This window comes from Neomonachus schauinslandi, chromosome 6, assembly GCF_002201575.2.
Source record: "Neomonachus schauinslandi chromosome 6, ASM220157v2, whole genome shotgun sequence".
Classification (NCBI taxonomy): domain Eukaryota; kingdom Metazoa; phylum Chordata; class Mammalia; order Carnivora; family Phocidae; genus Neomonachus; species Neomonachus schauinslandi.
In genome coordinates, this window is record NC_058408.1 from 97,065,506 (window position 1) to 97,079,781 (window position 14,276).

At 38.0% G+C, this 14,276-nt stretch overlaps 1 protein-coding gene across 1 annotated transcript in view; it reads left to right on the forward strand.

Annotated features, from left to right (window-relative positions):
* Positions 1–323: 323 nt before the first annotated feature.
* SIRT1 (sirtuin 1) overlaps positions 324–14,276 on the forward strand; it is a 29,485-nt gene continuing 15,532 nt past the window's right edge. The window contains exons 1-4 of the mRNA XM_021699570.2: positions 324–832; positions 2,251–2,367; positions 4,776–5,017; positions 6,428–6,580. Of these exons, the coding sequence (XP_021555245.1) occupies positions 415–832; positions 2,251–2,367; positions 4,776–5,017; positions 6,428–6,580 (930 nt within the window). The 5' untranslated portion in view covers positions 324–414. The remainder of the gene's footprint in view (positions 833–2,250; positions 2,368–4,775; positions 5,018–6,427; positions 6,581–14,276) is intronic.

Here is a 14,276-nt window from a genome sequence, read left to right on the forward strand (position 1 = left end):
TAACCTCTTAGCTTAAATCTAGAAAAGACTTAAGGCAAGCAAGGTGTGCACTTCAGACTTAAGTGGAAATTCGCAGTGTGAACCAAAACTTGAGCCATCCGGGCGACAGTGATTTGAGGCCAGTTTTGAAAAGAAGTTGGGAAACGGGCGACTTTGGCTGCTAGACGCGCCTGCCGCAGAGGGGTGGGGCCGCGTTTCCTTCCAGCCCACGCCGCCTCCACCCGCCACGTGACCCGCCGTGTTGTGGTCCGGCCCGCGTGGGTGGCGGGAGCGGCGAGAGGGCGGGGGCGACGAGGGCCTGGGTCACGTGACGGGGTTTAAATCTCCCGCAGCCGGAGCCGCGGGGGCGCCAGTGCCGCGAGTCGAGCGGGAGCAGAGGAGGCGAGGGAGAAGGGCCAGAGAGGCAGTTGGAAGATGGCGGACGAGGCGGCGCTCGCCCTTCAGCCCGGCGGCTCCCCCTCGGCGGTGGCGGCCGAGAGGGAGGCCGCGTCGCCGCCCGCCGGGGAGCCTCTCCGCAAGAGGCCGCGGAGAGACTGTCCCGGCCTGGGGCGGAGCCCGGGCGAGCCCGGTGGGGCGGCCACTGAGCGTGAGGTGCCGGCGGCGACCGGGGGCTGCCCCGCGGCGGCCGCGGCGCTGTGGCGGGAGGCGGCGGCGGCGGGCGGGGAGCGGGAGGCCCAGGCGGCGACGGCCGGGGAAGGAGACAATGGGCCGGGCCTACAGGGCCTATCCCGGGAGCCGCCGCCGGCCGACGACTTCTACGACGACGACGACGACGACGACGACGAAGGCGAAGAGGAGGAAGAGGCGGCGGCGGCGACGATTGGGTACCGAGGTGCGCAGGGCGCGGGCGGCAGGGACTGCGCATCCCCTCCTCCCTCTCTCGGGGCCCCTTCTGGTGTGGGGTTGGGGGGGGTTCTCTGAGGCGGGCTGGGGGCTCAGGTCTGGTTCTGGGGCCTCCCTCTCCCCACCACGGGCCTCAACTGTGTGCCTCCCTGGCTGCTGGCTGGGCTGCGGGAGCGGCCCGCGTACTCCCTCCCTCCGCTCCCTCTTTCCCTCCCTCCGCTCCCTCTTTCCCTCCCTCCGCGGCCCGCCTGGGCGGCCTCGCGCTTTGCGCAGCCGCCGCGCCGCGAAGCTCCCGCAGTTGGTTTTTAAAGTAAGTTTCTCTCTCCTCCTCCTCTTTAGCATATTGCCTTTGTTGAACATCTTTCGCTTTTCCACACCCCTTCCCTGCACAGTTAAATCTGCAACTTTTGCTTGGTCCTTTGCATCCTTTTGCAATTGTCTTTGCAAACTGACACACCTGTGCAATTATTGTTTTTTTTTTTAGGATCTCTATTTTTAAACTTGTTTTAAATTTTAAGGAGCAAAGCTGTCTCTAAAGTCATAGTCTGCAAAATTGCAAAAGCATAGCTTTTTGCAAAAGACATTACAGTTATTTGGTGCAGTTAATGCTGGGTACGGAGCATGATAGTACTTTAAGACTTTTTTTTTTAAGATTTTATTTACTTATTTGACAGAGACACAGCGAGAGAGGGAACACAAGCAGGGGGAGTGGAAGAGGGAGAAGCAGGCTTTCCGCGGAGCGGGGACCCCTATGCGGGGCTCGATCCCAGGAGTCTGGGATCATGACCTGAGCCGAAGGCAGAGGCTTTACGACTGAACCACCCAGGCGCCCCTGAGGGTTTTCATATTTTCAATCTGAGATGTTTCTGTCGTGGATGGATGTTCGTCTTTATCAATAAATACAATCAGTGGACATTTGACCATTTGACCATTCGTGTGCATTCAAGTCTAGATTTGTAAATTGACCCTTGATTTCAATAAACAGTTTAATATGGGAAATGAATAACGCATATATCTTTGTATGTCTAGTATTATACAAGAGAAGAACACAGTCATAGTTATGTTTGAATGACTTAAGTTTTTGACAAGTTTCATGAATTCCTATTACTTGTGATCTGTAATTTCAGTGTAACTAGATTAGTACTTCTTGTGTTTTAAGTATAACTATTTCTAGATTTTGGCGAACTGGAAGTTTTAAGATTCTTTGCAGGATCCATAAAGATGAGGCTATATTGCTCCTATGAATGGTGCAAACTGACCCAGGAGGCATTTTTAACCTAGGCACTATGAATGAATGTTCAGTGGTTTATTCAGTGAAAATCATTGCATCATAACTGTTATAGATCTTCATACATTTTAGATGCAGATTGTTTCAGCCACCTTGAGTTACTTTGGGTTCTTTTGCAGATGACCTTCTGTTTGATGATGAAATAATCACCAACGGTTTTCATTCCTGTGAAAGTGATGAGGATGATAGAGCCTCACATGCAAGCTCTAGTGACTGGACTCCAAGGCCACGGATAGGTATGGTTTCAGAACTTTAGAGAATGTCTTCTTTGTATATTTTTTAATGTCAACTAAAAATAGAGTTTTCTGGACCCTTATAACCTGGTATTGAGGTTCTTAGGTGCTTCCTGACATTTAGTGTCAGCTTATGTTTTCTAGGGAAAGTCTAGTGCTTTATTCTGTTTTTGTTTTTAAACAGCTTAATAATAAGCCCATGGAAGCTGGCACCTGGTATTTCTGTCAGGTCCTTCTCACTCCTCCAGTTCTTTCACTTGTACCCCTCTGTGTGGAGTGCTTTTTCTCCAGTTAGAGTATCTTGTTCTTTCTCAATTCAAATCTGTTTGTTTTTTTTTAAACACTTATCACTTCTTAATAACCTCTGTATCTAACTTCGTTTTATTTCCTGTATATAGAAAATAAACCCCGTGGGGGCAGGGATTTTTGACTGTGGTATAGTGTTTTGTCGGTGCCTAGAAAAGTGCCTGGCACACAGTTTGTGCTCAGTAAATATTAAATATGCTAGATAATTAACCATTTAATCTAACCAATAATCTAACCATTTAATTCTAGTAGCTTTTTTTGACATTTCCATCAAATTTCTACTTAGATGATCTTGTCTATTGCAAATACTAACAGCTTTATATCTGTCTTTCTAATACAGATTCCTTTTATTTTTCTTGTCTATTGTAGTGGTTAGTACTTCTAGTACAATATTGAAGAAAATAAAAACAAAAACATTTACCAGAATTAAATTTCTATGGTTAAGATCTAGAAGAATACACAGTAGTTAATAACAGAAGTATGTACAAAAGAGTTCTACAAATCAATAAAGAAAAGGTACCAGTCCTGAAAGCCCACAGGAAATCTATACGTAATTACTATCTCCTTAAAATTTTCCAGTAATAATAATCTTCAGTTTGATCTTAGACCGAAGTTATAGGATACATGATGATTATTTAAAACTCAACTGCATTTCTGTATATTAGCAACAATCACAATTTGAAATTTAAAAGTTGATATCATTGACCCTTTTATCATTATATAATGACCTCCTTTTTCCCTTAAAATCACTTTTTCTCTTAAGATCATTTAAAAAATCTATACTGTGTATAGATTGACTTCAAAGGGGCAAGGATGCATTGGAGATAATTGCAGTAGTCATGGTATAAGACATGATTTTAGGTTAAACCATGATAGCAATAAAGAAATAGAGAAAGAGTAGCTTTAAAATTAAATTTTGAGGTAAAATTGGCAAATTTATTGTAAATGCCAGTCATCTTTTTTTATATCTTATTAATCTGTAATTTTTCATGTCTTCATTTAGGAAGTTATTTCAGGTTAAGAAAGAGTGTATCGTTGAGAAAGAGGAGATGTAACTGAATTTGTAGAGTAACAGCAAAAGCTATTAGAGAATCTAAGATTTTTATCAAATGAAAATAGTGCTTTGATCAAGATTACCATAGATGCATAGCCTTTATATTTGTGTTAAGATAATTTTATAGTACATCTTTCAAAAGATTTTTGAAAACACTAAGTGGCAATGCTTCATTTTGTCACCTCTAGGAACAAGACACACCCCCATCTATCAAGGCAGGGTGGTGAGGATGGACTTAACAGCACCAATAAAAACATAGCTTTGGTTTGGTTTGTTGTAAAAATAAATAAGTAAATAAATAAAAATTGGTAGTTAATTTTGACTTTTTAAAAAATTAACTCTTAAATACATGGTATTTTATAGCTCAAGATAGCTCAACTTTTTTTTTTTAATTTGTAATTTAACATCTTTCTTTGGCTTTTCTTCAAACGAATGGTGCTCAAAACGATAAAAACAAACATGAAAGAAATTGCAGAAGTAGAGACAATTGCTTTGGAAACAAAATTAGAGCGTGGAATTTGGCATGCAACTCTGGGTGTGCATTATGGCCTTTGCCACTTACTAACTGGGTAGTCTTGTCAGTTTTCTCATCTATTAAAAATATTTCAGGGAAGACTTATGTGAATTAATAACTGACAGTTCCTGACATTAAATAAGTACTCAGTAAATGAAGGTAATTATTATCAGCAATTGAATAATTAATGTTGATAGTCTTTTGATCCAAAACAGCTTAACATACTAAATTTTTAAGTCTTAACATGACATATTTTTTGAAAGAGAAAATAATAATTGATCTGAAGAATGAATTTTCGTTTTATTCTTAGAAACAGGAGAGAAGACACTGGATTTAAGAGCTCTAAGAGCAGGCACATCTCTAATTTGATCTTCATCTCGTTGGGAGAGAGCACTAGCTCTAAAGAATGAAATACCTTTATATTGTGTGTTCTTTGCAAAAAAAAACTTTGAAGATTGCTAATTCATTACTTTAGAAAATGAGATTTTGAATTACTTGGAGGTGGATTCGATCTAATTCTTTTCCTTCTTGATGTAGGTCCATATACTTTTGTTCAGCAACATCTCATGATTGGCACAGATCCTCGAACAATTCTTAAAGATTTACTACCAGAAACAATTCCTCCACCTGAATTGGATGATATGACACTGTGGCAGATTGTTATTAATATACTTTCAGAACCACCAAAAAGGAAAAAAAGAAAAGATATTAATACAATTGAAGATGCTGTGAAATTACTGCAAGAGTGCAAAAAAATAATAGTTCTAACTGGAGCTGGGGTACGTAAGATGTATAAAACACTAGTAAAAGAGGGAGGTGGTATGTGATTTTTCTTGGGCCTTTTTCAGTTAGGAAACATTTTTTGTGTAGAATTTTTCCTAACATGATAATGGGAATTTGTGTTTGGAAACTGCTGTATAAAAAGTGCTGCAGCAGTTGAATTGGTTCATTACTGTAAAAACCTCTCCAACAACTGTAAAAGATTTCTGTTTGTAAATACAGTAAGTGGAATTTAAGGCAAGGTTTTTACTTACTATACTACAGCTCCTAAAGGAGATGCAGGGGATGCTGTTTGCATTAAAGTGTGTCAGGGTCTGATGGAAAAATTGGATCTTTGTTCCATCTTTATGGGGAAACCAGGAACCTAATTGGTGTTCACAAGTAAATAACAGTGTTGGGAAGGCAACAGGTAGCTTGACATGTTGCATTAGCCCCACTTTGGGTTAGCACTTAACTAGCTACCTAAGGCTATTGTGTGTTGAAAACAGAGTATGTTACATGTTAGTGACCTAGGGCAACTGTTGGGAGTAAAATTCAGACCTGTTTTTTGCCATTTTGAGTTAAGGCAGAGTGCTATTTAATCATAAATGATTATCAAGAATAGTTCTGCTTTGTTCCCAGATGTGATTGAGACAAGTTAGTTTTATTCTGAGGTTAGAGTGGAGTCAGCTGTTGAAATTGTGAAACAAAAAGTTAACTTCTGAAATTCCTATTTGAAATGTCAGTTTAGAATTAAAATATCGTATGATAGAATTTTTTTTTTTTTAATATTTTATTTATTTGCAAGAGAGACAATGAGAGACAGCATGAGAGGGAGGAGGGTCAGAGGGAGAAGCAGACTCCCCGCTGAGCAGGGAGCCCGATGTGGGACTCGATCCCGGGACTCCAGGATCATGACCTGAGCCGAAGGCAGTCGCTTAACCAACTGAGCCACCCAGGCGCCCCGTATGATAGAATTTTTAAAGAAAATACAGGAATTTAATATTCTTGAAATAGTATAACCCTGACCAGATGACAGTTTTGTTTTTTCAAATACCTGACTGCGATAGAAAATCTTGCCTGCTTTGTAGTTAAAATAATTTGAAATGATTTACTGTTCTCAAATTGCAGTTGTTTTAATGTGTTGGTTAAATGTTTAAAGGTTTAAAGTTAGCCTGAAAAAAAAAATTAGCCTGACTTAAAATTCCTTACCCTATTGTGAATGGAAAATATGGTGGATTTCATTATACTCTTGTTTTTTTGTGTGTGTGTTTATTTGAATTTGAAATTAGAGTAGGGCAGTATTTTTGTTCTCCAAGATAAATTTTAAAGTAAATATTTTTCAGCTCTTCCCTAATTATATGATGAACTAGTAATTATAAACGTAGATGGAAGATTTAATTGTACAAATTATGCCATGCATATTTCAGGTTTCTGTTTCTTGTGGAATACCTGACTTCAGGTCAAGAGATGGTATTTATGCTCGCCTTGCAATAGACTTCCCAGACCTTCCAGATCCTCAAGCAATGTTTGATATTGAATATTTCAGAAAAGATCCAAGACCATTCTTCAAGTTTGCAAAGGTACTATGAAGTCTTCTAGTTGTTCTTTGGCCTTCTCTCATGAAAATGTATTTTATTCATATTTAGGCTTCTTAAGTTGACCATTCATTGTCTAGTAAATTGGGTACTAGGACTGTGGTAGAGTAAGATCACGAAATAAAGTCATTTCGGTCAGAATTTTCTTCCCAGAAGGGGGACTATCATTTACTTTCCATTTTAGGATTGGGCTTATTTTTAAAGAGATTATTTCATATTTGTCAAGTTTGCATTTTTTTACATTGTTCAGGCTATTTTAGAGGTTAATAGACCATATGAAAGTAACATCACTGTTTTGATTTTTAATATTTTTTATGGGTCATAAAGATTGTAATCTCTGCTTTGGTATGTTTTATAGTAGACAGTTTAACATGTGAGGATGTGCCTCAAAAATCTGTGGTTAGGGATGAAAATTCTTAGGTTGCATTTTAGTCAAGATTGCTTTATTTTGCTCTAGAGTCTCTAGAGCTGCACTAATTTGGAATCCTCTAGCTACATGGGGCTGTTGAGTATTTAAGTGTCCTGAGATGTGATGTAAGTATGGAAGATATACCAGATTTTGGAAATGTAGTATGGAAAAAATAGAAAATAGTATTATTATATATTTACAGATACTGATTATATGTAGAAATAATAATGCTTTTGATATTGGGTCAAAAATTACGATAATTTCATGCTTTTAATGTGGTTACTAGGAAATCTATGGCTCACATATTTCTATTGGGCAGCTCTCCTATAAAGTTTGAGATTAAATTATACCATGCCCAGGAGATTTTAGTCATTAGAAGACTTTTATTTTTTTATTCTATAGTTCAGTCTTATGGAAAGAAATTGTAAAATTGTTATTGCTAAACTTTAGTATATTTGATAAGGGTCTTTTGTATTGACTAATTTTCGTAAATCTAGAAATTAAATGAACCTGAATTTTAATTAGAGTGCTTTTTTTTTTTTAAGGTTTTATTTATTTATTCGACAGAGAGGGACACAGCTAGAGAGGGAACATAAGCAGGGGGAGTGGGATGGGGAAAAGCAGGCTCCCCGCAGAGCAGGGAACCCAATGTGGGGCTCGATCCCAGGACCCTGGGATCATGACCTGAGCCGAAGGCAGATGCCCAACAACTGAGCCACCCATGTGCCCCTAAAAGTGCTACTTTCAAACCATATGATCTATTTATATAATTCAGAAGAGCTTTAACATTCCACTGCTAGTGGTACTACTACATGATTTTGAAGAACAATGAAATATCACTTAATTATAGGTTTCTTGATTTGGACCTAGGACATTTACGTAATAACAGCTCTAGTTAGCAGAAATGAACACTTAAGAGGGCCAGCAAGTAACTAGAAATTACTTTATCTTCTATTTGATGATAAAAGTTGATGGTACATTTATATAATGCTCACTAGATTTTTGCTGTAAATTCTGTGTTCTGAGAAGAAACACATTGCCCAAACGAACTCGTCAGCTTTTTCCCCTGAAGTATATATTAAATTGCCTAGTAAAGTAGTAACCTGACACTTGGGAAAAATGTGGTAACTGAGAATTGAAATAGCAAGGGTAAGAAACTTTAGTTGTTTAATGTACAGACTTGGGTACTCAGTTTGAGCTTAAACTAGCTTTGATGTGTAAGAATCTGTAGAAGCAATTCAGAATTACTCTACTAAAGACAAATTATAGGAACTTTAAAAAATGCACTTAACAAATCTGGACCATGCATAAGAGAAAATAAGTTGAGTTATGGTAAAAATGGCACACTGTTAATGTGTTACAGTGTTTTTAATCACTGTGTACATCTTTCATGCCACCTGGGAGAAGAAAAGTTTGGAGAGGCAGCATTTTTTTCTTCCATAAAAGCTTTAAGGAGTTATGTGTATTTTTTTAGTTTAGTGAAAAAAATAAGTGTAGTCATCTATAAAGTGCATCCTTTTTCAGTTTTGTTAATATAAGTTTAATTCTGCATGATTGCTCTGAGTTTTCATTTAAGTTATGGTAAGAGCCAAATATATTCACCTTTGTAACTGCTACTCATATAGAATTGTTATGCTTTTAATTCTCATATTAGGAACTGCCTAAACAAATGCTTTTAGTTGCTGAAGTAGCACTTAAAATTGATAGTAATGGTAACAGACTGAGTTAATTTTGGCCTAAAAATGAATAGGAAAAAGCTTAAGGGGGAAGTAAGTAAGGACAAAGAATGAAAGATCATATACAGAAATGGAGAGTGGGGAGGATATGTAAATATTACACAGTATTTTACCAGATTCTTTAAATATTACATAAATACTCATAACCTAAAATTTTTTTATCAGTTTCTCTAACTGGGCAGAAAGTTCGTAAGAATGGCTTATGATTTTAGTCCGTTATGAGAAAGTGAATTTAATATGACGCCATGAAAAGAGTAAATATTACTGGTGAAATTTAGACATTTTGGAAAGAAGGAATTTCTAAACATGTATTGAGGTAATGATTGTATATAATTATTGAGAAGAAACAGATTTCATTTAGATGGGAAATTCCAGCTGGCTCAGTAGAGCAGTTTTTCAACCTATTGACATATTGGGGTGGATGATTCTTTGCTGTCAGGAACTGTCCTATGCATTGTAGGATATCTGGCAACATCCTTGGCCTTCTCCCCCTAAATGCTATTAGTAACACTCTCACTCCCAGTCATCACAATCAGAAATGCCTCCAGACATTGCCAAACGTCCTGTTTGAGCATCACTGTATTACAGTGTGCCTACCTGTGGGGGTATCTCTTTGAATTCTTGTATGTAAGAACAGTTAAGCCCAACATTAAAGCTGTATAGCCATGTTCTGAACCATAGTGCATTGTAAGGGTTTGGATTGATAATGAGTTGTGGTCATGGTTCTCAGGAGTCTAAAACAATTTACTGATACTGTTAAAAATGAGGGGTTGTATTAAGAGTCAGGGTGAAACTGAGGATATATAAATAACTTTTTTTTGTTGTTAAAAAGGACTGTGTTCAGAGAGTATAGATGCTATCCATATTGAATTCAATGAATATCCTTTACTCTAAAGTGATTAAAAGTCAAAAAGTAGACGGGGAAATAACTGAATTTTTATGAACTAAATTCCAAACATCTTTATATATATATTCAATAAATGATCATTTTATTGATAATGTGCAAACATACCAGATTCTATAGTTAGAAAGTTAAACTCTTAAAACCAGCTCATCACCTATCATCAAAAAATGCAAGCCCCCCCCCCCCAAAAGCCACAATCCCATTCATCTGAAGACAATGTCGGTACCTATGTGTATGTAAGTCACGTATGTATAAAGGCACCTATAGTTTTATACCCGAATGTATTATTTTTGTTTTATTTACTTATTGAATGTATATTTTTATTATAAAAATGGGCTGTTTTGCCTACTGCTTTGGATTTGTCTTTTGTATTTAATAAATTTTTTCTTTCAGATATTTGAATATTTTATAATGGTCATAATGTTCATCCACTGGTGTACTATAATTCCACAAATGTACATTTCGGGTGTTTCCTACTTTCTTTTATTGTAAATAGTGTTGCTGTGATTGTACTTTTTGGTATGTTTCCAGTGTTTTTAGGATAAATTCCAAAGTGCAATTGCTAAAGGTCATGATAGGTTTTGTCTCACTGCTACCTGGAAAGGTGGAATAAAATATACTCCTATCAGAAGTGTGTTAGAAGGCTGACTTAGCATGCTTCTGCCCCCTACACACCCAAAAAACCCTCCACAGTATACTGTTGGCATTAAAATACTTAAAAAAAATCACATGCACACGTGTGTGTGTGTGTGTGTGTGTGTGTTGTATATGTGGTTTAAAAAATTCTTAACAGTACAATGTTAGTTGGCTTCCCCCTTCAGTCATCTCTATCTCCAGTCTCTTCAAAGTTTACCATGGTAAGATGTTTTCTTGGGTTATCGTTCCAGGAAAAAAAAAAAAATGAGTAAACTTGTTTGTGTATATAGGAGAGGGGCATTACTGTAAGTTTTCAGTATTTTGAAAATAATTACCAACAGAATCACACACCCTTTTCTCTACCTTGCTTTTTTTCCTGCTTAATATTCTTGGAAATAGTTTCATAGTGGCACTTAACAGATATAGGTCATTTTTAAGAAAAGGCTACATAGTACTATAGTTGTACCACCACATATTTAATCAGTCTCCTATTAATGGATATCTAGAGTTGTGTTTTTGTTTGTTTTTTTTTTAAAGATTTTATTTATTTATTTGACAGAGAGAGACACAGCGAAAGAGGGAACACAAGCAGGGGTAGTGGGAGAGGGAGAAGCAGGCTTCCCGCCGAGCAGGGAGCCCGATGTGGGACTCGATCCCAGGACCCTGGGATCATGACCTGAGCCGAAGGCAGACGCTTAACAACTGAGCCACCCAGGCGCCCCTAGAGTTGTTTTTAAGGCAGTTAAAACTATCAGTTCAATAGATAAAAATCAGTATCTTATTTATCATATCATTGTTTTGTTTTTGTTTATTAGTGTGGATGACTGCTTTGTACTACTGGCCATATGTATATCTTTGAACTGCCTATTTGTTCTTAGCTGTTTTTTTCCATTGAGATGCTTCTTTCTCATACTGATTGTGGAGACATCATTCTTGAAGAGTGTTTTTAAGTTAGATGGTGATTGGAATTCAAGTTGCAGCAGTCCTTTGAGGATGTTCAAAATGCAATACCTAATAGTGGTGCTTAATTAGCTTAAAAGAGAAATAGGAAATGATGTTGAGGGATCAAAAACTGAAAAGGCAGTATGCATAGTGATTAAGAGCCACACTTTGGTGTCAAAACTGGATTTGAATGACAGCTCTTCTACTTGCTCTTGTGACTTTTGGCAAGTTATTTCTGTGCTTTAGTTTTTTCATCTGCAAAATGGGGATGTACATGTCTACAATAGAGTCGGCAAACCTTTTCAGTATAGGGCCAGATAGTAAATATGGTTTTCTTTGTGGGCCGTATAGGAACTCTGTCATGTTTTGTTTACCTTTCCAGCCTTTAAAGTTTTTTTTGATTTTTTTTTTTTTTTGAGGATTTAATTAATTTGTCAGAGAAAGAGAATGTGCACAAGCAGGGGGAGTGGCAGACAGAGGGAGAAGCAGGCTCCCCGCCGAGCAAGGAGCCTGATGTGGACTGGATCCCAGGACCCTGGTATCATGACCTGAGCCAAAGGCAGACGCTTAACTGGCTGAGCCACCCAGGCATCCCACCTTTCCAGTCTTTTAAAATGTAAAACCCCAGTCCTCAGCCTGGTCTACAGCATCATAATAAAGGGCTCCTGTTATGCCTGGTAAATACATCTTTGTGGAAGCAATGCATTTTTTTTTTTTTTTTTTTTTAAGATTTTATTTATTTATTTGATAGAGACACAGCGAGAGAGGGAACACAAGCAGGGGGAGTGGGAGAGGGAGAAGCAGGCTTCCCGCCGAGCAGGGAGCCCGATGTGGGGCTCGATCCCAGGACCCTGGGATCATGACCTGAGCCGAAGGCAGACGCTTAACGACTGAGCCGAAGGCAGACGCTTAACGACTGAGCCACCCAGGTGCCACAGCAGTGCATCTTTTTAATAGCATTTCAAGTATGGGTCCCAGTTCTGCTTTCATTCTAATCTATAAGTACCCCTATAGCAGTAACAGAATGGCCTAGCTCACATAATTGTTTTCCTAATAGTACTTTACAATGTTGAGATTTGGGATGGTCTATCTTACTTAGAACAGGGCTAGCTAACATGTCACAGTTCCAAAATAGAAGATCAATCCATACTTTTGTGACTCTTTTTTTTTTTAAGATTGATTTATTTGAGAGAGAGGGAGAGCAGGGGGAGGGGCAGGGGAAGAGGAAGAAGCAGACTCTCCACTGAGCAGGGAGCCCAGGAGTGTAAGATCACGACCTGAGCTGAAGTCAGATGCTTAAACCGACTTAGCCACTTAGGCATCCCAATCCATACTTTTATCTGAAAGTTTTATCCACAGCCATTTGGTTTTTAGCAGACTTCATGTTAAGAGCCTGTCTTGGGAGTAATATCCATTAAAAGTCCTTCCAGGGTAATTTTTTTTCATTATTTCAGATTATATCCTTTAGTTTGAATACAGTATTTAAATCTAATGATTGCGACATAGTCCACTGTATATGCGAAAGAAAATAGTTAAGATTCAAATCACTTAGGTTCTAACATATAAAATGTAGGCTTATAAAATAAATTATTCATAATTTATCCCCAACTACAGGAATTGATTTGTAACTTTAAGGGCTAAACTACCCTGAACTGTTACGGACTGGACATGAAGGGAAACTGGAGTGTAGAACTGAATCTACCGTACCACAACATCTTTGTGCTTCTTACCTTCCCCTTTAAAAAGGGAATGGGGAGGGGCACCTGGCTGGCTTAGTCGGTAGAGCATGCAATTCTTGATCTTAGTTAGGGTCATGAGTTCAAGTCACGTGTTGGGCATGGAGCGTACTTTAAAAAAAAAATTTATTATACATATATATCTAAAAGGAATGGGGGATGATAAGACACAGAGAAGTTCATTCCAGGAGGGTAGAGTCTTGGTACTCTTGCTCCCCAAACCTGCTCTGGAGGCAGTCATTTGTTCATGTTATGAGTTTGGCATGCTGTTCTCATGTTCCTTATTAGAACCTATTTGTAGCCTAGCATATTGTAATATTTGTTGTAAAAACTTTTTTTAATAAAAATACTTTTAATAGCCATTTCCAGAGAGAGCTTCGTAAATAATTATGACGATTAATCCTTTAAATGTACTAGAACAAAGCATTCTGGGGAGAAAACAATGGTTAGTATAGCATGATACAGTGGTTCAAAACATAATGTAGCTTTCAGTTTTCTATAAACATAGCTTTATAAGCCCTTGTTAATTCTTTCTGTATGCATTGTCTGCTTCTTAAATTGCAAAGTAGTCAGTGAAATTCATGATAAAAGTTTGAATGTGAGGCAGAATCTTTGGATTTTTGTAAAACATTTTCAGTAGCATACAAACATGTATGTGGTGGTAGTTAGAGATTGCTTATTATTTTTCCTAAAAGGTATCCCTGTAGAGAGTTTCTTAAAATTTGGAATATTAAATAGGTTAAAAGTAAAGTCATCCGTAATCTTATTAAACTTTTTTGTATAGTGTCAGAAGTTGAAAGTTTCCCCACTTTTGTTAATAGCTTGTTTGTATCCTTCTTGACTTGATGTTTGTATGAATGTATCTATATATACATGTGCATATAATTTCTATTTTTGCTTAATAACAAACAACAAAAACAAAACTCTACACACTGGTGACTAACTTGCTTTTTTTCACATGTCATTGGACCATTTTCCAGGTCAGTACATCTAGACCTCTCACATTCATTTTAATGGCTGCATACTCCACTATTATGGATGTACTATATTTCTACAACCGGTCCCCTATTGACAGACATACGGTTGTGTCTGATTTTTTTGCTAGCATTGTAATAGGTTAGAGGCTGTAATGAATGGTAAGGAAGTAGGCAGCATTACTACTTTAAAGAAGAAAGTAGAGAAGAAACTTCCTTTGCCATAGTCACTTACTAAATGAAATTTAATAAAAACACTGTCAAAAGTTGAGAGGACCAAAATTGATACTTTTTCTCTGATCTTTTTGCCATGTGTATATCTGAATTCTTTGTTTTTAAAGAAG